Source organism: Hetaerina americana, unplaced genomic scaffold, assembly GCF_022747635.1.
Source record: "Hetaerina americana unplaced genomic scaffold, ioHetAmer1.1.p SCAF_10, whole genome shotgun sequence".
NCBI classification, from domain to species: domain Eukaryota; kingdom Metazoa; phylum Arthropoda; class Insecta; order Odonata; family Calopterygidae; genus Hetaerina; species Hetaerina americana.
The window spans coordinates 33,158,779-33,182,515 of record NW_027286070.1 but is presented as its reverse complement, the minus strand read 5'-3'; the positions used below and the strand labels follow the sequence as shown (position 1 = coordinate 33,182,515).

Sequence of the window (23,737 nt, the reverse complement as noted above, 5' to 3'; positions counted from 1 at the left end):
TTCCATTACGTGGAACCGCTACCAACTTCGATCCCTAATGTCCTGATCCCTACTCTCGGCGTCTCCTTCGCTATTTGTTTCCACCTTCCTCATTGACCCCGGGGACAGCCTACCCTCTCATCAATCCCATGCCCGCTATCTGTACCGCGGAATTTCTCACACAGCTTGAAGGCCTAGGAAACTTGGTATTGGGATGGGAAGGGGCGTAAGGGACCCTACTATCTGGTTTTGTTCTTCATGAGGCTAAGGATCCTCAGGGTAGAGAGGGAGAAGTTTAGGAATTGCTTTTGGAACGTGCTTTCCATCTTCCATCTTCGAAGCGGCTCTTCCAATCTACTCCTAAAAAACATCTATTCTCCCAACAAAAAGCTAAAATCTGGTCCATCATGAAAAGCATTGGTTTCCCAAATCCGAGATCTAATTCATTTTCCATCCAATCTATATTGCAGTCATTTTATTCCATCGGTTATTCACCTAAACGTCTTGTCTCGTATTTTCTCGTTGAATGTAACTACTCGGACGAATTTCGGAATTTTTTCTATCCAATGATTAAGCTGAGTAATGCCAGAAAATAAATTTCAAAAAGCGTTCAAGCAGAATTAGAATGCTAAATTGATAAATGAATTTTCAATTTTAGGTACTGTTGTTGCATTCGTCAGATCGGCGTGAAGTTATGACAGTAAAATACTTCAAAATACACTTGTGTTTTTGAGATAAAATAACCAGTTCCGTTTCTCTTCTGACTATTTTTTTATATACAAATAATAATATTTAGCTATCATTTCACGTGGTGATAATCGAGTTGGTATGATATCAAAATCAGACACTCATCCAAGACTATCATCGCATAGATCTCCAGTCATTTATTTTTTGTATCAGATATTGAGCACGGAACACTTATTCAATATGGTTAAAGCTTTACAATTTTAAAGAAGAGAAATTTCAGGCGTGATATGGTGGAATATCATGATAAATTAAAAATAGTCAATTTCCCGCAAAATAAAATTTAATGCGACCGGTTTCAATGAAACTATAATATCGTCTGTTAAACCACCTGACGATGATATAGTTACATTGTAACCGGTCACATTAAATTTTATTTTGTGGAAAATTGACAATGTTTAATTAATTCACAATTCTAGTTTTAAAACAAGAAAAAAATCGTTTGGTTATTCTAAAATCCGATGAAAATTCGCGGATTTTCTAATTGTATGCCACAACCTGCGTTTCAAAAATTTAGTTATGATTAAATCAATAGCATGATCATGATCATACATTGGGTGAAATGAATATTTGGCTGAATCAAAAGTGGCAGAAATCTTGCACCCGAACCAGGTGGATAGCTAGTTGAGATTGTCAATGAACATGTTGCGGATTTAAATTCCGCTTCTTTTATGGAGTACTGTGTTTGTAAAATGCTTGTTACCCTGAATTGACGGTGCCATATAACTTTTATGCTCAAATAACAAGAGCCAATATCAACTGCACGAAGAGCAATTTTGCATTGTGTCAAGCAGTTTCATATGTTCAACATGTAAATGAAAATAATATTCGTATTTAATATACGGGGTCAAGTTTTGTATTTGACCAAGAATTTAATTGAAAAATATGGTGATGTTTCTTTCGTGAATAACCCAAAGTCAATAGAGATAAGAGAACCCTCAAATATTATTACGTTTTACGGTTAATTAGTGATTATATTTAACTGGTATGAGACAAAATTATATGAAAATCTGAAATAGCTTACCTACGTGACACATGAGATCATCGAAATCTGTTTGGTTTTAATGGGGAGTCTAGTGATGAAAATACGTGCAAATGATGTGCCATAAATGAGTAATAGCCTTTTGCACATACTTTAAATTTTCGGAATTAAAACTCCACTGTTAAGGATGGTAGGTATCAACTTTGACCAGTTTAAGTGCCAAAATGAATGTATTAACTATGTTGGAAGTATATTAAGCCTGTAGGATTGAATTTATGAAATTTAGTAAGGAAATAGAAAGTTAATTTATGGTTTTACGTTAATTTACGTAGCCAAATTCTACTTTTGAATGGTGAGAAATATATCGTAAATCTGAATACTTACAAACTTAGCACTTTTTCACGCTAAAACTCAAGATTGAAAGAGAAGTATTATCTCTAATTAGTTAAAAATTTTATTGCATAGACATCTGGTACGTTGAAAGTACCATAGGAAAATGTTCAAAAACCATATTAAAAATTCGCGTAAAAAATGCAGCTCCTTACATCAAATTCTTGATTTTTATTTATTCATACCTACTATACTACATCACTACCTACCATACCTACATCACTTCTGCCTTTTTGTGGTCTTTAGCCGCATCTTTTTTGTGGTCTATTTTCTTTTTCCATAATTAGTTGCGTATAAAGAGCCTATTTTTCAACACCTTGTGATAGGTTAAATAGTAATATCATCCAGTGGAAAGAGGATTTCAATGCATACTCCAAATTTGTTTACATTTACTTTATTAGGTACACTTAAACATATTCCATCGAGAAGAGAATGTTTACATATTATTTACAAAAAGATTACTTAGCCATAAATTTTATTGAAAAAGTATCACATTAAACAAAATGAAATGTATTCACACACATGAATTAGCATTATTTTTATAAATTGAAATTTAGTGAATGCTCCACCTTTCTTCATAATGCCGTTAGGCTTTTTTCAGCACAATAAAGTATCACACTCAGGATATCGATTTTGGCACCCAATCGACACGCTTCACTAATTATTCTTGAAGTTACATCAGACAGAATTTTGTTTTAGCCCCAAAAATGCTGGAATAATATTCCATAAAAACTATGATGCTCTCTGTGGGTTATTTTGAGCCCTAATTAAATAGTAATAATATTATAAATATAACGAAATACCCGTCGTTTAATCCCAGAAAAACGTTTGACTTGGGAATCTAATCCATTAAATTAAGTATTTAACTAATCTGTAAATTTGAGGGGAGAACCCTCACAGAATTGGCATTGATAACCATTGAACAGGCTCTCGAAAATCAAAATTAGTAAAAATGTGTACGAAGTGAATATGTTATAAAACCAAACGAGGCAACTTAGGTCTGGTACATTTAGTCTAAAATTTGAAAAATCCTTCTTTGAGCATTTCAGATATATATCGGGTAATTTAAATGTCAGGGCATGGTAATGATTCTGTTAGCTTTTTTCATAATATAAGGACTCGCATTCAATTATCCAAGTGTTATCTACCTAGCATTTGCCGTAAATCCCTTGAGCATAATACCAATACCGAATTTCTGGATCGATGTAGTGGTAAACATATCCCTTTTAATCCATACAATATTTGTCAGTATTTTGTAAATAAATGTCCACAATTCATTTTAGTTACCACCCTTATAAATATATTTATCTTTACCCCTCAAGATTCAGATACTCTAGCAATGGTCGCGTTATGCTATTCATAAAACTTCGCGTTAACCGGTTCACGGACTACAAGCTGGAAAAGGCAGTGCCCGATTGTTACTTGTACAATTTACGTGCTTATGTCAGTGACTCCATATTTAGTATTCAAACGCGAGAAAAATCTTAAAAAGCGCAAAAAATAAAATTCCCGCCTTATTTATTCCCAGAGAAAAAACGAAGGAACCCATGGTTATGCGAAAATACACCTCTGATTGCCAATCCAAGCAACTGTCAACGGCAACTCGGTAATAATTTTTTAAAGCTTTCATACGCTGGACTTGATGGTGATATGTAATTTTTCCTTACAGCGCTGCATATAATAGTGAATTATTTACTCTCTTGACTTGGCAAGAGTTAATAGTGCTCTTAGAAGATGAAATGACAACAACAAGCTAACTGTGAAGAAATTGAGCAAATCGTAATTCATATCCGAGCTGTATCCCAACAAAATATAGGTACATTTTATTTCCAAGTCAGTAATTAAATTGATGCATCTTTTCTTTTACTATAGAAATAGAATATAATCTCCATAAGGAAGTAATCCGATTATTATTTCGAAATATTCTTAGAAGTTGCACAAATATCTCTCGGCAGCTGAATTTTTGGTAGAATTCTCGATGATTCACCGTCGACAGTTGCACTGCTCCATCGCTCTTTTTTTCTGCGTACGTTTTATTAAGATATATTTAATGTATCACTTTTTGACGACAAAGAATAAAACATTTTCAATAGAATTAAAAATGACTACACCGCTACGGATAAGAAGGTAGCACCATGCCTTGGCAGGATGTATGACATAACACCAAGAAGTATTTCCTCGAGGAAAATATATTTGACCCTCACCTTACAAGTACCTGCTCCTCTGGCTTCTTCAAATACTTAAAAACCTGTTATCAATCGTTTGTCGGTATATTTTGACTGTGACCCTAAAACTTGTGTAAAAACCCTGCGGGAATAATCACTTTATTCTAACTTCAATCTCTTTGACTTAGTCAGCTTGGTTTCTTCCAGAAGTATCACTGAAGGCCATCAGCAACCAACGAAAAAAAAGTCTGTTACCAAAATTCGGTATTCTGTTTTGTAAAACACCAATGTCCTGGAAACTGCCTTTCTGATAGTTATCTCGGCCAATAAAATAGGAGCTCAAATTCAACTCCCACCGCACACCGTTCATATCTCCGATGACAATTTACGAAGCCCCTCTTCTTTCTTTCCATTTCACTCACTGTCCTGCAGGAGCCGGGCACCTCACCTTTATCAGCCAAAGCGCACAGCATGAGCCGCTTGAAAACGCAGCCATCGACTGAACATGCAAAAATCCTAAATAATACCTTTTTGTGAAATCCCCTCCTCTCCACCATCCTCTCGAATGAGTTTCACTACAGACGCACATATCAGGATATTGAATGATATTTTTTTTAATGATTAACACTGGTAAACGATGACAGTTTTAAACACACACAAAAACCACACTTTTTTTTAAATCAACTGTTCGATTTCATAGTCAGAACAAGGACTTGCACTGGTCCCGTCACGATCTTGATAACTTCAGCCCAACGATGCATGTTGACAGGATTCCTCGGAGAGAGAAGAACAGGAATGCCGTTGACCATGCGAACGTCGCGGACAACCAGCCCTTGGAAACTGTGGAAATATCAAATAAAATATTGTTAACTCTTGTCGCGTTCGATTTTCTGCAGTCGTTTTCCATATCTAACTTTTATAACCATTTTTCGGCCGTGGGTAATCTTTCAAATTTGAAATATGCGCGATTTGTTTAATGTAACCACAACAAAAGCCTTCAAAAAGCAACTGAATACAGTATTAAATATTGCTTTGGCTATCGCTCTGCTCTTGAAAACGCAAACGGTCGAGAATTTGGAGCCGTGTTTGGTCCCCTCCAATCTCAAAGACTTCCCGTGCATCTTGACGCACGAAAGAGTGTAACTCCGCAAGTTTCCATAATTATCTTTTCATGCATTAAAATCGTAATATTTGTGAAATATATTTATTAATAAAAATGTTTGTATGGACATTGTAAATGATTTTCTTTTACATTTAAACTCCAGGTAATTCCTTGGTCTCATAAATGAGGACAGAGCTCACCTAAAAAAAGTTGGCGTTTGTAATTCATGCTTCGCGGTAGAAGGACTGATATAATGCCTTTCTCTGTATTTTCTCAGTTATTATTTCCAGATAGATCTCCCCAGAGGAAGCCACTCGAGCCAATCATCGACCGAATTTGACCCGGAATCATTCCGCCAATAGACGGACGCTATACCCTTGCACTTAAATTTCACTTTACGTTACATTTCCAAGTTTGCAGAAAATTCCCTCAATAACGTGCAAGATTATGCCCAAAAAATGAAAAACCATACATTTCAAGGGATGCATCACATTCTTCCGTTAAATTGAAATCCTCTCCGGTCTTCCACCGGGTTATTGTCATCATCGGTGCCTACATTTCGAAAACCGACTCGGTCATCGTCCTCAGGGCTTCTGAATACCTTCTGAAAGCAGCAATTGTGACACTACCCCGGTGGAAGACCCCAGGGGCCCCATTTCACTGAAAAAATACGCCGAGAATGCACAAGATTTTGCATACTCTTGTTTGGTTTCCATTTTCATATTTACAGCTAAAATGAATATTCTTCTCTGCAATTTTTTTGGTAAAAATGGTTTTACTGGTAAAACAACCGCAGTACTTAAGTGTCGAACAATCACGTTCAGAAACAGAAAGAAAAATAAATTCGTGAAGCAAGAGCTCATTTTCAGCCCAAAAACACGTTTATCATAGCAATTCATATCTGTTTTTAATGACCACTTAATAAAATATTTATCTAAGTAATTTTGGAATCGATTTGGTGTTTCACTCTGAGTAATGCCACTTACAATTTGGGATTACAGATTTGATGGTGGTGATGGACAAACACGAATAAAGGGTAGCTCTGGAGGGAAATAGACGGATCGAACTTGATCGGCAAATACACATGGAGGATCGTATTTAATCAAGTGTATTCAGAACATACACTATTATATGACCCAAACCCTTAAAAAATGAATTTAGCACTGTAATATAGTTGATCCGTGTGAATTGAATTGGAAATCCAATTAGGAAAATAGACTTTATAGTTTATATGGTATTGTAAAATCCAAGTTTCATGGTAGATTTCCAATATTGAAATCCAATTAATGAGATTGGAGGCTGGCCACATGTAGAATAACGCCCTGAGGGGCCATTTCTAAATTAGGTCACGTTATTTTGGGCTTTTTCACCCCTTCCTCCACTTTGTAAGGATTCGTGGATAAATGCCACTCTCCCCCATGGCACGTGTCTATTGGCGCTATTATTGTTTCGTCAAACAGGCAACCTTTCAAAGGTGGTGGCGAAAGCATTTTTCTCCACTATTCTTTACTGATCGGTTCAATTACGTGTATGTACGAAATTAAAAATATTCTAGCATGGAAGGTAACTTTTTTATTTTACAAGAATCAGAATACACTCGGCTAATTATAAAATACATTTCAAAGGTTTTGAATAGATTCATAAATGGTTCAATAATTCTGAATCAGTAGTTTCAATGGGGAGTATTTGCACAATACTTTATTTGGTAATCATGTATAATTAAAATTATTTTTTGGTAAAATGGCTGAAAATAATTCAATTGTTATCGTACCTTTGATTCCTACTAATTTTCATCCACCCCTGTACAATAAGCTAGTGAAATAACACGCTGTCCTCCTTCAAAAAAAACATAAGTTATAATTACATAGGATAACAAGTTATAGTTACATAGGATAACCTCAAAGGCAACAATGACCTACTGAAGGAAATTGGAATTACTGGCAGCAGGATCAAATACTAAAATGGTATAAAGGGTGGTAGTGCAAGACGTGAGGGCGTTATAGTATCTTACATAAAGCTGTAGCTTATATTAATTTTATATATAGTATATATATATATAATATATATAATGTATATAATATATATATAATATATATTATATATATTATATATAATTATTGATATATATATAATATATATAATATAATATATATATATACATATACATATATTATACAAATATACACATATATATATATATATATATATATAGTATATAACTATATACACATACAACTCATGTGAAAGTCTCACGGATGAGAATATTAATATACACTAAGATAGCGCTTCCGAGCAAAGACAAAAACAGAGAAACACACAATAAATAAACTCACACGTATTCCGAATTTTGGATGGCTATTTTCACCTTTCACAAAGGTGAGAAGGAAAGTTTGCGCTTGTGACCTCATCTATTCCGCCTTGTCCACCATCCACTATTTTTCTTTTTATGTAAATATAATCCAGTATTACCCGTTTCTTAAAGCTATAAGCTAACTTACACTCTGACTAAATTAACTTATTTTTGGCTACGACCATATTAAAGGGCTCCCTTGCTTCTTCACGTACATATGGTTCCACAAAGGAACGTGTAGTCTAGAGTGATTTGGCTACAGCTCATCTCATGAAATGAAACATCCCCTACCAAGGAGGCTCTCTTAACACACCTGCAAATGAGGCAGCAGTTCCCTTTGCACTGTCGTGGGCTGCTAACTTCTGCGTGGATAGCGAGACAGGCTCCGTCAACCGGGAGCGGACCACACGGTGGCGCGTCTGTCGTTGGACGGTGGCGCTGCATCGGAGTTCGAGGACTCTCCTGGTGACAGATGATGGCGGTGAGGAAGAGGGTGACAGTTCACGAAAGTGATGAGCTTCGGCGGTAAACCTGATGCCCAGTCTCGTTGTCCGTAGACCGTTCTCGTCAGACCATGGGTCGTAGAAAACGAGAGAGAATCTATCGACCTGTTGGCAATGAGGCAAAGATAAAATAGGGGTGTGATTTTCCCTTATGCAGTGTGCTTCTGTAAATCAGGACCTAGTCGAGTCAGGTGCAGAAAAAAGTTAAGCAATGATAACCACTCACAATGGAAACGTGTAGAACTACACGATGGAGAAGAAATCATTTTATGTGTGTAATATCCGAGCAGCAACGATACCGTCCTGGTTAATGCGTTACAGCTGCGTCCGCGTGCATTTAATGCACTGCAATCAGTCCTAGGACCTAAATTTTTAACATAGCCTTTAATTTAGGTATTTAAATGAGTGCCATTTAAATGCATAAAAAGATGGACATGATAACAGAGTCTTAAGGTTGACATTCATGAAATATTATAACCACGGTTTAAGGTATTAGCGATATTTTTACGCATTAATTTGAATCCAGATATTTTCTGTTTTGAATCATTACCTTATGTGGTAAGGGGCGTTTGAGTTAGATCTCTGTGATGTATTAAGATGTCTTACAAAGTAGTATTTAAACCTCAGCTATAATTGACGCTCATATGCGACAATGACTAGCAATTCGAAATAAAGTCTTAATTCCTTAAACAGCGTTGAGGAATTTCTCTCCGCCGTGAATTCCATGTAGGTTACCTAAAAAACATATTAAAATCAATGTCCGTTGATATATATTCATTAATACAACTGCAAACTGAAATCATCTAAACCCTTATTCATAAAGGAATAATTTTGCGAAAATATACCGCGAAATCCGACCGAGTCATGTATAACTAGTCTTTTCTAAGACAATTCGATGAGTGGGGACGGGGGAAAGAATCTGAATTAACCAAATGAGTTGCGTTAACTTCTTACCCGATAGATTGTCAGCTAATGTTGCTTATACTGTACGGGACCGAAAATATCAAGCTTGTCGTCAAACTCACAATTTTCCCATTCAGGAACCAGGAGAGGGTGGCCGCGGGGTAGGATCTGGAAGATGTGCAGTTACCAACGACATCTTCACCCACGGCGTAGGACGGTTTCACACCTTCCACTGCTGGGTCGTTCCTTGGTGGTGCTATAAAAAGTGTGATTTTCCACAATATCTATATCGTCTTACCAGATTACACACGTATATTAGCTTCAAAAATACTAATTTCTCTTTGAAAGAAGAGTTAAACATTTTGATTAACGCTTTCATTGACGATTAATGTAGTTTTAAATGAAATTTTGAACTGATAAAAAGACGGGTATTTTGCAATTTTCGATTTGTCGCCTTATTTGGAAGCAATAGGAGAATAACCGCTGGCATGGTCAACCGTTTTACTGAGAATGGATGCTCGATGTTTATAACGTCACATGCGTGTTATATCTCATCACATAGGAGCTGCGATGACCTTGCCGTGATATATATATATATATATATATATATATATATATATATATATATATATATATATATATATATATATATATATATATATGTACCTAATTCAAAAACATAATTTAAAAATCAATGGTTCTTCAATAAATCATTGCTCTGATAACTTCTTTGAAAGTAAGTCACGAATTACAAAAAATAATCCTATTCCCTCAAAAAATTAAACGCTGAAGTTTGGCATTTAAAAAAAAAGAATTATACCTTTTAAAATTACACAACGTTTGAATATATAACATTTGATACATCGTTGTATGAAATATGCCATTTATACGAAAAGATATTAGCCATAATTTTAAAAATGTTACTGTCAACCCCCTTTCTTACCCCACACAGTCATGTGCTTGCTCCATAAGACAGTCTTAAAATCCGGAGCCTCCGTGGATACCTCACATCGATAGCTGCCGGAACTATCGAACGACAGTTGGCGGAGAGTTACGTGAGAAACTCCGGATTCAGCTTCCTAAAAGAGAAATTAAAAGCATGATGAAAAATAGTTTGTGTATTCGTGCTCGTTGATAAATTGAATTTTTTTAAACTCAAGCATTCATACCCTCGAAACTGTAAAAACAAAATAACACAGGAAAAGAAATTGAAACACATAGAGGACATATTGTTAGAGTGGAAGCTGGAAGATGCATATTCCAAGGCCTTACAATACACTTTACTAACCCCAGCTTATTAATTAACTTTTTTATATGTGTATGCGTGTATACTATTTATATATATTTATATGTATATGCAAGCATGGACTCTTTTGGAATAACTATGCTTACTATTTTATTACTTACCCATTGTATACGTAAAACCCACGAGAAAAATTTAATTAAATACTAAAGCTTTGCAATGTTCTTTGTCATTGAAGATGATTTAATTCATATTTTATGCAAACAAATTGTTAATTTAGATTGTGATATCCAGAATAATGTGGATTGTGTGTAGTGAATTTGAGAACCGATCTAAAATCCTGATCGGTTTTTTGCAACAAAAGTGGAATATGAATAATTACAACCTCATGCATCGAGATAAAATTAGGTAAATCGTGTTGATGGGAGTACATATGAAGTTCTATTGGTCATTTATTCAGCCCATTACATTTCGACAGTCCATTCCCTAGTATAAAATTAGAGAATTGTAAGCAGAAAAACTTTAATTAGAGGACCAACTTCTATGGAAATATTTTTTTATTTTCCTAACATTGTATTTTATTTTTCCTTCTATCAATTTTTTAATTTTCTCTTCGCAGATAAAAATAAAATGCCAATGTTTTAGTCGACTCGGAGTATAAAGAATTGTGTTATCAGCTTTCAGCGGTACTTATATAGGAGGTATAATACATAGCGGGCAAAAATACTTAAAAAGTAGAAATTCAAAACTTGATTATTGCTGAATACAAGCTTTTTTCATAGTCATGATTTCTAAGGGGATTATTTTGCTCAATTTCTGTTATTTTAACATTTCTCCAAAAATCAAAATAAATTAATACTTCTCTCTGTCCTGGCGAATCATTTCTACATTCAGAATTAATTACCTTTTAATGAATATTATAAGATGGCTCAGTTAAAGTAACTGTCACGGTATCACCCGCAGTTCTCTGAAGGAACTTCAAGTTCCTAATGCGAACGAACTCCTTAAGTTCGGTATATTATCCAATTCCCCTTCATATTTCACTGGTTCACAATACCCCAATATGACACCACTTTGGTGCCTTCGTTTGAATGCCCAGTTTTACATCTTGGTATCATTTGGATGGAAAAAGTACCAGATCTCGAATTTTTATTTTTGTTGCCTCTTGTATAACTTAATGTAAACAGGAACTCAACTTACGTCTAAATTTATGCCATGCACAGGGAAGAGCTGCGTGTGAGGAGGCCTATCGTCCGGGGTGTAGCGGAAGAACTCATGATCGTCCTTGTACCACTTCACAGAGTAAAGATTGGCTCCGGTAGTTCCTAAGTCGAATCTGCACTCCAGCGACGCAGACTCGCCCAACTCCGCAGTGTCCGGTACACTCAAGCCGATTAGCCGCAGTCCATCTCCGTTACCGGAATCTCCAGAGACGATTCCTGTAAGCATCGTGAGAATTTTCCTTATTAGTACTAACTAGAGAGTAGTTGTTCTCAAGCTAAGGAAACTTCGTAAAGACTCCATTGTTTAGTAACTCTCAAGCTTACTACGGCTGTTATTTTGCATGCAACAAGGCCAGCTAGAAAATATCGTTTTTGTTTGCATGAAAGCGTGGCGCCATATATTTCTTAAAACCTATGCCATAGTGATTTATTCAATGCCCATAGAAATCTAGTTTTCATGTACGGCCTGTATGCAAAATGAAGTCCCCATTGACGAACGTTTCACTTTCACACACTGTAATTTGAACTAGTTTCTTGCATTAATTCCACAGTAGATTCTACTATGTGGAAATGACACATTTTTCGAAAAAATAAATAATATTGATTCGGGTACATGGTGATGACTAATTGATGTTGAAAGTCGCTTTACGTAATTAATGGCTGTAGGAAAGTTTTATTATTTTCCGAAAAATTACTCATATTTTTCTTTTCATATAATAACGTGTTATTTTTTTCTCATCAGAGATAAAAAGAAAATATCAGTATTTTATGCGACTCAGACACTTAATTTTGAGTGTATTTAGAACTGGTTAAATATTCGTGAAATTATAAGTAATTGATAAAGAGAAAACCCGTTCAATAAATTTATTGTGCGCATGAAAAAGAAAATCAAATTGTAGTATTACAAATAAAACTTTAAATTTTTTCTTGGAACAGAATATTTTATGCATCTTCAAATATTTCAATTTACATCTATGTATTTTCCTTCTTGATTGAGAAATGGGCTGTATGAAATTTCAGTATGCATAACCAATATTATTACGTATATCAGGATCGCAAAACTTTGTCCAGCGTTCTAACTGTTGTAGTAGATAATCTACAGGGTGGACAGTCGATTATAGCCAGGAAGACATTATTTAGTGTACACATTTCCTAAAGCTTCACGCCAAGTTAGCGCTAGTGTTGACCCGTGGGCTAATAGATTTACGTTACCTATGGTAATTGAAAATTTTCCTCTGAATGGTTAAACATACTGAAAGAAGATAATAGTTTGGCACGAGTTCTACCATTGAAATATCCTCTAATCCTTTACCTTTCAAGTAAACCCTAGCTGATCAATACTTCTCCATGTTACTGATAACGTTGTTGTGTGCATAGCTTTAACTAAAAATAGTTCTTATAACGCAAATGACAGGCTTGAATCAAATTGTTTTAAAGTTATTCTGGGAAGTTAGGCATATTTTCCAAATTGTATGAATATGGCCCACTACAGATTTTAACCAGGTCTGTTTGATAGGTGAGGGTAGATCCCATCCAGTACTAAGCCCAACGGCGTGTGAAATTCACACATCAGGTTGATGGAAAGTATGCATAAAGAAAGTATACATATTTGGTTAGGAAATTCGGCCGGCAAGTTTATATTTAGAAAGATAATATCAAGTAAATGAGAACAGCAAAGGAGCAAATATACTTGGTTGTGAGAAAGAAATGGCATCCAAAGAATTAAAATTACAATTAAAAGGCTGAGCGAATAGTTCCGGAACCTGTACATATTTCAAAAGGGAGAACACTTACCAAGCAAGTAAAAGTGAGGACAAGAATAGGCATTTTTTCGTTCGAAGTTTTAGTTCCTATTGTTCTTTTTTTTCAGTGGCCATTATTATTTTACCTTCTCATCCCAATAAATTATAAAGGTTAATTTCTTGCAGGTCAGTAAAATACAAATGTTTTTCTAAACATGGCACGCTAACAGTAAATTTAGAAGTTTTGTGGCCGTTAGAACAACTGAAAAGTTGCCCATGGGAAATGTTTGCAACCCACGAAATGCCTTGCGCTGCACGTTTTGTTCCACATATGAAATTAACTCACTTGCACCATCTTTCAAAAAGTAAAAAATGTATTTGACACTCTTCGTGTGTTACCAACTCGCGCCAATGTTCTCACAGCCGGAATATTTTCTCCAATATCCTTTAGGACATATTCAGTACATTTTTAAATCCCAAGAAAATGAAATACGCTGCACAAAATAATCCCCATTTGAAATTTGTTTTTTGCATGATACTTTCATTAACAAAGAGACAACATATGCTGCTCACGAGGTGCTAGCATATATAAATATGGTTTTTTTATATCACTGCCAAAAGAGGTCATGTCGTTTTCCGGCACTGTTAATATTAAATCATCAATTATTAATAAAATACCAGTATTTACTAAATAAATATGAAATTTTACCGAAGCCTGTGAATAGTTGTTGACATTTGAATCCATGGCATTTGAAATTGTTCATGTTTATAGGGGAAAGTACAAACAGCAGAAATGGAAATTCGCATGGTCCCCGCTCCTTTGATGAGAAATATAATTAATAGTGCTCGACATAAAATGATATATGTGTGTGAGGGAAATAGTATATACCATACATATCATACAATATAATCATAGCATTCACGTTATGAGCCCACGAAGTAATGATTATTGCATAGTATTAATTTAAATATGATTGATTTTAGTTCTCATCAATAGAAGTAACATAGTAGCAGCTCGTCACCCACAAAATATATGCTTAATAAATAAGTTATCAGTGTTATTCTATAAAATGCACTTTTTTAATAATTTCTTATCAATGTTATGATTTTCAAAACAACCCAAGTTGTTGCTTTAATTTGACCTCATTTTTCAGATATAATTTTACCATCAGCAGAGGTAGAGGGTAAGTAATTCGCGAACGAAATGTAAAACTGACGAATGTCCCGGTATTCACCCGGAGAACAGGGAGCAAATTTTCCATTCCCATCCTCGTCAATCCGTAATAAACTTTTGCGTCAGAATGGAAATGTAACCTCTGGCCGTAAACTGCAGCTAAAACTAGCGCATTCAAGTTTGCCCTTCATTCTTTTTCTGGCAGAGGCGTACGGCAAAAGGAGTATCCTTTTTTTTCGAATTGACAATGCTCTGGCGGTAAACTGATTTGTGCCCCGATTTTCACAAACCGCGCACCGCTTTCGGATTAAAGCAGATAAAAATACTCTCGTGCTCCAAGCGGAATCGAATTTTCGCTCAGCGTTCTTCTCTTTCAGCGTTTGAGTGATGAATTTAAGGCAACGACACAACTGTTCGACGCAAGATGTGACGCTGAGGGTCACATTAGACTAATAGGGCCTGACTGCAGTGGTACTATGCTAGAAAGATTAAATATTTATTCCAGCAATATTTAAAATCAATCTCTTTAAAAAATATTTATCACATTTGGCACATTATTTTATGACTCATGATTAAGTTTTTAGTGTTATTGAAAAGCTTGTTTATTTAGATTAAAATATTCATCCACTTATGAATAAATCATATCAAAATATAAGCTTTTTAAAAATTTTCAATAATTATCATTTATTTAATTAGTTAGTTAATCTAATTTAGTTAGTAAATTATTAGTTAGTTTAAAAAAAGTTAAGTAGTAAGTTAATCATAATGGATTATGTCTTCATAGGTTGTTATTCATCCATAACTTATTATCATCCATGAAGCGTTCATGTAAAATTTACTTTGTTGGAGGGAAAATTATGGGTAGTCGCGTGGAAGGGGCAGCTATTAAATCTTTCGATGAATAAACAGTTCAGCGAATATGTGGTCGTTTCGTATTCTAAAAGAAAGCAGAATTATTTAAAGATCTACGGTCATTTGATGCAATCTGACATTAATGTGTACTTAAAAGTTATCTTATTTCAAACTGATAGAATTTTAACTTTCAAATTATCCCAATCATCATAAACACTGGGAATTAAAATACTTTATGTGATTTCTAGATATCCTTAGGGCCTAGCTAAAATATTCCTGATTTTTTTGCGGAAATTAACTTTTTATTGAAGTGTAAGTTTTGAAAATTGAGTCAAAAATTTTATTGCATATTTCTGAGTTGGTATTTTATTTTAAATACGGGATAAATACTTACTCTTGAATTTAAATAGCTTATTTGACGACCCATAAAGATCAATGAGGACTCCCTCTGACAGCATGTTTCGGAATGGTAGTCACAAGGAATTTCATTGAAACCATTCCTACTATATCACGACCCATTATCTGTGTTCTTATGAAATTCACTCGAACTTTGTAATTTTTTGCGGAAGTCATACACTTTTTACAATTTTTTTATAAGTGAAACGTTTTTGTATGCCATCAGAAGGGGCTCTTTTGGAAAACTAAAGAATGCTTCTTCAGCATTATTCTTCGGAAAATGAATATTTTTTTCTTGCCAGCAGCGATGAAAATAGTAAACTTCAAACAAATAGTTCAGCTGCTATCTTCAAATGAAAGTGGAAATAATGGATTTGTATTTTGCGAGCAACACGTATCAAACTTGTAAATTTCCGAGATTGCTGATTTGTAAAAGAACTCATAATTATTTATCTCTAGCAGCAGACGCATTTGATTTTGGCCAAAAATACCCAATGAAATAAATTTTTGGTACATCTTAGTTTATAATGCCAATAGTAAATCATTTCCCAATTTTCTGTCGTGCTGCCACCAATTCAGATTTACATTTCGGCTGTTTTCTGCATGGAACGTGAATTCTCTTAAAATATTTTCTTTTCGGAAAACATTTTTTTAACTACGTCCCTTAGCTCGATTGACTGATATAACTATTCTGGTGAATAGCATAATTTAGTGTTAAATTATGTGTATTTAACATTCACAAATCAATTGAGGATGTCAAAGTAATTTTGTTTATTTCATTGGGAACGCTTTTTATATCCACCGAACAGTCCCGACTTAGCCTCTAATGATTTACATCTGTTCGGACACTTAAATAACCATTTGGATGGCAAACATTTTGAAAATGATGATGCTGTAGTCCAAGAGGTTACCCGTTGCCCATGTCAGCAAACAAGACTTTTTTGCTGCAGGCTATCAAGACCTGGTAAAGAAATGGGTTAAGTGTTTGAATGCATAGGGTGAATCCGTAGAAAAGTGAAATAAATTTAAGAAAGATACTATGGATATTACTGCCTTAATCCAGTTTTGCGAATTATTTACTAATATACCCCGTACTTACTGTTAAATGCACTGAAATATTTACTTGTAAGTAAAATCCCTTAGTTTTAATTTTGGAATTTCAATTGTTTAATTCAAATGTAAATAAAAACAATATTTTTGTTTTAACCCGTAATGATAATAATTACTATACACACTTGCACTATATCTTAAAGCATTGACATCCATTCTAATCATAAAAATCGTTTGATATTACTTTCCAAATATTCAGTGCATGAGTATTTAATCAAATAATAGAATAAAGTATACTGTTCGAGATAAGACATACATTAGTTATTACGAATTTATAAACATTTTCAAAATAAATGAAAACATATGCTACTTGAAATATAGCCGAAAAAAATGTGCGAGCATATGTGTAGCTATACAATATCTTTTAGAACAAACGTAATCACAAGGGACAATAAATTATCTGAAATCCAACATATAATTTGAAATGTTTTCTTTCAACTTTTTTCAAAAAAATTTCATCAATTTATCATTAATGCGATGAAACACGCGACGTTTGCCGCAGAGATAAAATTGGACACCGATGAAAAATAAAATTGGCGAATTAAATAACTTTTACGTAAAAAGGGAAACTTCAAAAGCAATAAAATTTTCAACCATTGGTAGAGACACCCAGTTCGTGGCCTCAAATAAAATTATATTGGGAGCCAATGAAATATTAGTATCCAAGAAGAATTATTTCAGATGGAAAATACGAGTCAACGGATTTTTTGAATGCGCGTTTCTCTCAACCGTCCAGCAAGCGTCCCCATGGAAGATATATTATCAATCTCTCCACTTCCCGCCTCCTCCGACCCGCACCCTTAGGGGACCCACGAGCGTGTGCCACTCCTCATGCTCTATATTTTCCTCTCTTTATACAACCAGGGAAGAGAGAGAGAGAAAGAAAGTAATAGTGAGCCTAGGAGTAGAAACGCAGCTTGAGGAAATGAAATCCGTTTTAAGTAATGAAAGTCCCTCGCAAAATCGTGTCGAATTTATGTTTCCGAGTGTCGATTCGACCGTGAGTCTTCCATTTTCGACTGCTTCATTTCATCGCCGGTCCCTCAGGAGCTTTGCCACACCCCCCCCCCCGCCCCTTCCCATCCGACCCTGTCCGCTTGCAGGTCATGCCCCCCCACAGAGAGATGGTTCATCTTCTCTCTTTAGGCACTTTAGACCATTTCCAATTTTCAAACAGCGCATGCACGTCCACACGCATGCGCAGATATGTACGCTATTTATTTATGGGGGACGATCTGATGATGATGGTCGTGCCGTCGAAACGTCAAAACTACATGTGTGAGTGTCCTTTCTTTGAGTTACTTTATTTCAAAAATCTACATCTATGATTTTATATGTTTGTCCGTCGCCGAAGAGCGTTCCATTTCGAAGTTATACCTGTGTGCATGTGTGTGTGTGTATATATATATATATATATATATATATATATATATATATATATATATATATATATATATATATATACATATATATATATATATATATATACATATATATATATATATATATACATATATATATATACATACATATAGTATATATATGTGTATATATATATATATATATATATATATATATATATAGTTCCGTCCTCCTCGGAAGAAACAGAAGTACTGCAGTACTTCTGTTTCTATCGAGGAAGACGGAGTTAAATTCCGTCGATATTATTAAGAAATAACGTGTGAGTGTTCTTTTTATGTGTTCTTATATTGTTTGTTGCTGTCCAAGTTTTTATTCAACACTTCCGTGTTACTTTGTTGAAATCATATATATCACAAATAGATAGTATCTCTAAGCGTGGACACAAAATAGAGGCAACACACAGCTACTTTATAACTTCTTCTTTAGAAGGAAACCCCGAACAGATATAACTCTATATGCATTCAAAAATATACTATTAAAGAATTAAATATATAAAACATACTTTTCGGTGGTGGTGTCGCTTACGATGGGTGAAGAAAGCTATATTGGTGTCCCAAATCTCAGCCATACATTTTTATCGAATATCTTTTTAAAGCCCCCAGTCTTCTGAATTTTTACTGTCGTCAGTGTTATTTGGATTCCACTCCATGCCGATTATTTTCTCGTTTCTTTTCCATACGTATAGATAACCCAGCCAGCTTTGTTCATCTTCTTTTCCTACTTATTTTCCCTATTACTTTTAAATATGTATTGAAAAAGTGCGTAAGATCACAATCTGAAAATCAAGTTAAAATAATCAACTCTCCTTCCTTATTCATTCCTAATCCAAGCTCTATCCATGCCTCTCCAGCCATTTTTTTTAGCATTTAGGGGGAATGACTAGGGCTATGACTAACATTCCTTTTTTTTCCCACTTCACCATCCTATAACCTAGCCCGTTTCTTTATCAATGTATAATTTTGATGCCACGTTTATCCCTGTGTATCATGCATTCAAAATAACATCCCATCTCATCTTTTCAATTCCATTCTCTTGGGCACCTTCACACCCAATAGACATTAGAAGTCATTTGGTGCTCTCATTTCTATGTTCTAAGGTTCTCGGAGTAATTTCTTTGCTTTAGTGCATATTAAAATTTTAGGTCTAGAAGTTCTAAGATATCAATTACTACGCCATAGCTCAGATGTTTCGTAGTGTCGTTATTCTCTGAAGCCATTTCTTATTTCTCCTGGGAATTGTCTAGTAAAATAACCATTTTTATCTTGTTTATTTTTAAAAATGAGGAGAATTTCAATTTTCCGGTATTTAATATATCGTCATATCATCGTAACGTTTCTGATAAGCCGTATATTCCACACCATGATACCGTTGCATGAATCTTACCTCAAACCTTAAATCTATTACTTGTTTTATTCAAATCATTGATCCAACTGTTTTCATCCGAAAGTGGAAGTCATTTTGACTTTAGCTAATTTCTTGCAGTTTGAATGCGTGGTAGGCTTACGCCAAAAACCGATGACTGGGGTGGAAGTACTCGGAGGTACACCATGAAATTAGTATTTCTAGGTTCCGTGTGCTTCTTTTCGTCTACATACAATATTTAACATTATTTTGAATGCGTAATGATCATGCAAAGATTATGATGCTGAATCCGTATCTTTATGTACTGATCTTCCTGACGTGTGATGAGCGATGATATTCGTACAATGGTGTTTATCAATACTCAACATATTGGTGCCTAAAATTTAAACATTTCAAAATGCCACAGATTAAAAAATAACTGATCCATCTTCTTATCCCTTTGCTCTTTATTCCCAGTGAAGCTGTCCACTTCCCCCTTGCATACAGACCACTTCCCTTCCCCTTGGTACCCGTCTGGGTCAATCCCCGCCCTTCGAATCCCAATCATCCCGGGCATCCGGCCACGCATCTTCCTCCCACACATCTTATCCCACGCCCATCCCCGCAACCCCAAAACTGCGTTACTCGTCCCTCAATCCTCCAACCCCCTTCATCCATCCTCACTCGCCCATTTCACATCCGACTTCCCTCATCCCCCGATACACTTCCCTGTCCAAGTTCCAGCCGTCCAGAATCCTACGCCATCCTGCGTTAACGTTTTCCGCATTCCGTCGCCACTATGTATAATGGATATTCCTCTGGACAGGGACCTTGACAAGGGTTTCCCGAATAAAATTCACTTTTTTCAATACATTCGTTGATCCTTTATTTAAACTCGACAAATATAAATGAGAAATATTGATGTAGTTAGGAACTCAATCCATTGTGATTTTCAATCTGCTGTTATATTCAAAATTAGTAGATAGAATTTACCAGAAAAGCCAGAAGTTTTCTTCCATTGTATACGGAAAAAGCTTTCCTCAATAATATCTGCTTTCATTTTCAAAGATTTTTTTATTTCGATTTTCTGATTTTTAATTCTAATAATGGCTATATAAAGCATGACGTCCATCAGCAGAGCTTTCATGGCTACAAAATTGAAATAATATCGAACAGAACTTGAATTAATATTTTCTTACCTTTTCTCTATTCTAGTCAAATTACAGGATTCGTTAATGATAATTGTGATGATATAATGGTAATTATGCAATGGGTCGTTTGAGTTTCCTTAAAGACTAATCGTTATGAGATTACTCATAGATATGTAATGCAAACATATGAGTGTTACATTATGTTGCCTACGCACAGTAGCCATAATTATGCAGGTATAATTGTATGTGGCTGATTTAGTATTTACCTAAATGGCCCCAGAAATGATAACTTCGGAACACAACCATTTATATCAAGTGGTTTTCAGGGTCAGACCATTAACTTCCATCCTAAGAATAAAATAAAAATTCTGTAAATGTCACAAAAAAATAAAACAGTACGAACGGTTCCATCGCATTGAAGATTTCTTTAGGTACTTTTCACCCATGGTTAGCAATTACCTTAAGTGACTATCGTGTTGTGTATAAATTTTCTGAAATATTCAGTGTCCCCATATATTTCTTATGCATATAAGTTCTTATTTTACAATTATTTATTACTATTTGCGGCGTTCACGTTAACCACAACTCTGATTTTTCTCATTTTACTTCCGTACAGCTGGTCCGTCTTAAAAATGAAGGTAAAACTATCACACTCACTGGTATATTCTCACATCTAATTCAGAAATATTTCTTGCTCCCGCAAGTGTTATTTCTCATTAAAAAATAAATTGAAAAATTGTTATTCCGCGAAGGCTTACAAAATATCGGCAGTATTTTAAATGTCTTCATATCAGATTTTTGTTCGAATAATTCGCAAAATAATTTTTTTTTCGAATCAAAAAGAGTGTTTCAGTATTTTAAAAAATTCTATAAAACTATCAACCATAATATTTCGTGAAGAAAGCCTATCCCCATTTCCAGTTAAGACTTGGCAACACTGTTCATAGATCCAAAGCACTTACGTCGCCAATGGTAACACCCTCTCACTCACTCCGGCTATCTTGGTCCCGCCACAACTGGTCTCATCACCAACCTTCGCACCCTTCCTTGCCCAAACCCCTCGTACCAGACACCCCACCGCCTTTCAATACCCCCGTGGCCCATTCCCTTCCAATCAGCCTTCCCAACGACAGCCTCCCAAACCCTCTGTCCCCATTCGCCCCTCGCACTTTCTTACCCCACCCCGTTTCCCTTATCCAACCCCCTCCCCCGGGCCTCTCCTCCTTCAATCCAGAGTTCCGCCTCTCTATAGATCGTAATTTACTCCTCGAGAATGTCATTTGCGTACCACTCTTTCGAACGGGTATGAATACAGCCTGCCTCTCCTATTCATGTGCCCACGGAGCTCCATATGCTCAGTGAGCGAGTTTAGATGCGACGAGGGTGTGTTCTCGGAGTATACCCCGAAGAGGCGTCAGTCGATCTTTCCTGCGCACGAGCACATGCGAAGGGAAAAATAGTGTGGAAGAGAAGGTAGAAACAAACTTTTTAGAAGTCGTCAGTTTAGACATGTTGACCTATAATTAAGGGTGCTAAGCGACAAGTGCGAGAGTGAAGTTCACGGAATCGGCCGAAGTACTGCGATGCGGAAGGCAACGGGAAGCCACCGCATTAAACTCCCGAGGAGATGCAGCCCTACACTCAAACCTATTATAACATGATGGCAGGAGCTAGCATGGGATAGGAGGGAATGGAGGGCTGCAGTACACCAATTCTAGGATTGTAATACTAAAAAAAAAGCGAAAAGTGATGATAAAACGTGGTGGGACTCATACTGTCGTATTATATTGAAGATAATATATCGATAGGATCTATATGTAGCTTACCACGGTCTGAATTCTGAGTACCCAAAACTCCTGAGATTCAATTACAGAACTTTCAGATCTTTTACAGTGAACTGAGGCCCGTCGTCAAAATCGGCATCTCATTGCCCCACTAATTCTGGTAACAGGTCAGTGCCAGATGCGAAAATCGAGCGATGGAGAGTACCATTTCACTTGATAACTATCGAAAGAAAAGTTCCAAAATAAAAGTTTTTGCTGAAAACTTACCACTCGCCTTTTCTTATTCGATCCTTTCCTTAGCTCTGCTCTGTGAGCCCAAAGAGGTCGGAGTGGAAACACTCCAGGAACACCGTCCGGGCGCCAGACCTTTGCGCTATGAACTGCATTCCTTCAGAAATTGAAACGGCAGGCTTTCAATCTTCAGCTTTATCCACGATTTTGGCAAGATACTCACGTTTTGAAACTCTACCTCACGTAGTTCTTTGATTAATATAACCATTTTAACTATTCAGAATTACCTATGTAGTATGAAAACGTCATTAAATAATTAAAAATACTTATTTGAGGAACCAATAAAATTGATTTTTTAAATGTATCCGTGTGATCATCTAATGTATGGAAGTTTATGAGCATAATTTTTAACGGTTGTAATGTACTTCTATCCAAAGATACTATTGGCATCCTATTCAAAGATAATACTGTTATCCTCAGTTTAAGTTAATGAATAGGCTAATTGAAAATTTGCACCCGTTGAAAATTTCACATCATTATGGAATTTTCTTCCTTTGAATTAATTAATAATAACTACAAAAATGTGGATTTTACATCTCTTCCGAATAAATAGCAACGTATGAGATAAAAGAATGGTACCTTTGATTATTAAAAACCCTTCCTACGTACGTTGCCAAGTTATTCCGGACGTCTTTCATAGCAATAGTGTGCATTCATTCGTGAGTCCCCTTACAGGAATTATGTATACATGATTATACTCATTCGAGTGTATTAAAGAGCCCTCGTTCTTACTTATTTGTTACGAGTTTTTTCACTGCTTTTTAGCACCCCGCCATAAAACCTAAAGGGATTGTTGTTTATTTAGCGTTTTGGGGGACCTTTAGTGTATAAAAATTTTTATTTGAGTGATTAACTCTACATTGGGTCCTACAAATGAAATAAGATAACGA

General features: G+C 35.4%; 1 protein-coding gene across 1 annotated transcript in view; it reads right to left on the bottom strand.

Moving 5' to 3' along the window:
• Window positions 1–2,513: 2,513 nt before the first annotated feature.
• Window positions 2,514–23,737, bottom strand: part of LOC139700045 (uncharacterized) — a 64,293-nt gene continuing 43,069 nt past the window's right edge. The window contains exons 2-6 of the mRNA XM_071598506.1: window positions 11,562–11,800; window positions 10,062–10,197; window positions 9,241–9,374; window positions 8,026–8,320; window positions 2,514–5,100 (exon numbers count right to left, since the gene is read on the bottom strand). Of these exons, the coding sequence (XP_071454607.1) occupies window positions 4,988–5,100; window positions 8,026–8,320; window positions 9,241–9,374; window positions 10,062–10,197; window positions 11,562–11,800 (917 nt within the window). The 3' untranslated portion in view covers window positions 2,514–4,987. The remainder of the gene's footprint in view (window positions 5,101–8,025; window positions 8,321–9,240; window positions 9,375–10,061; window positions 10,198–11,561; window positions 11,801–23,737) is intronic.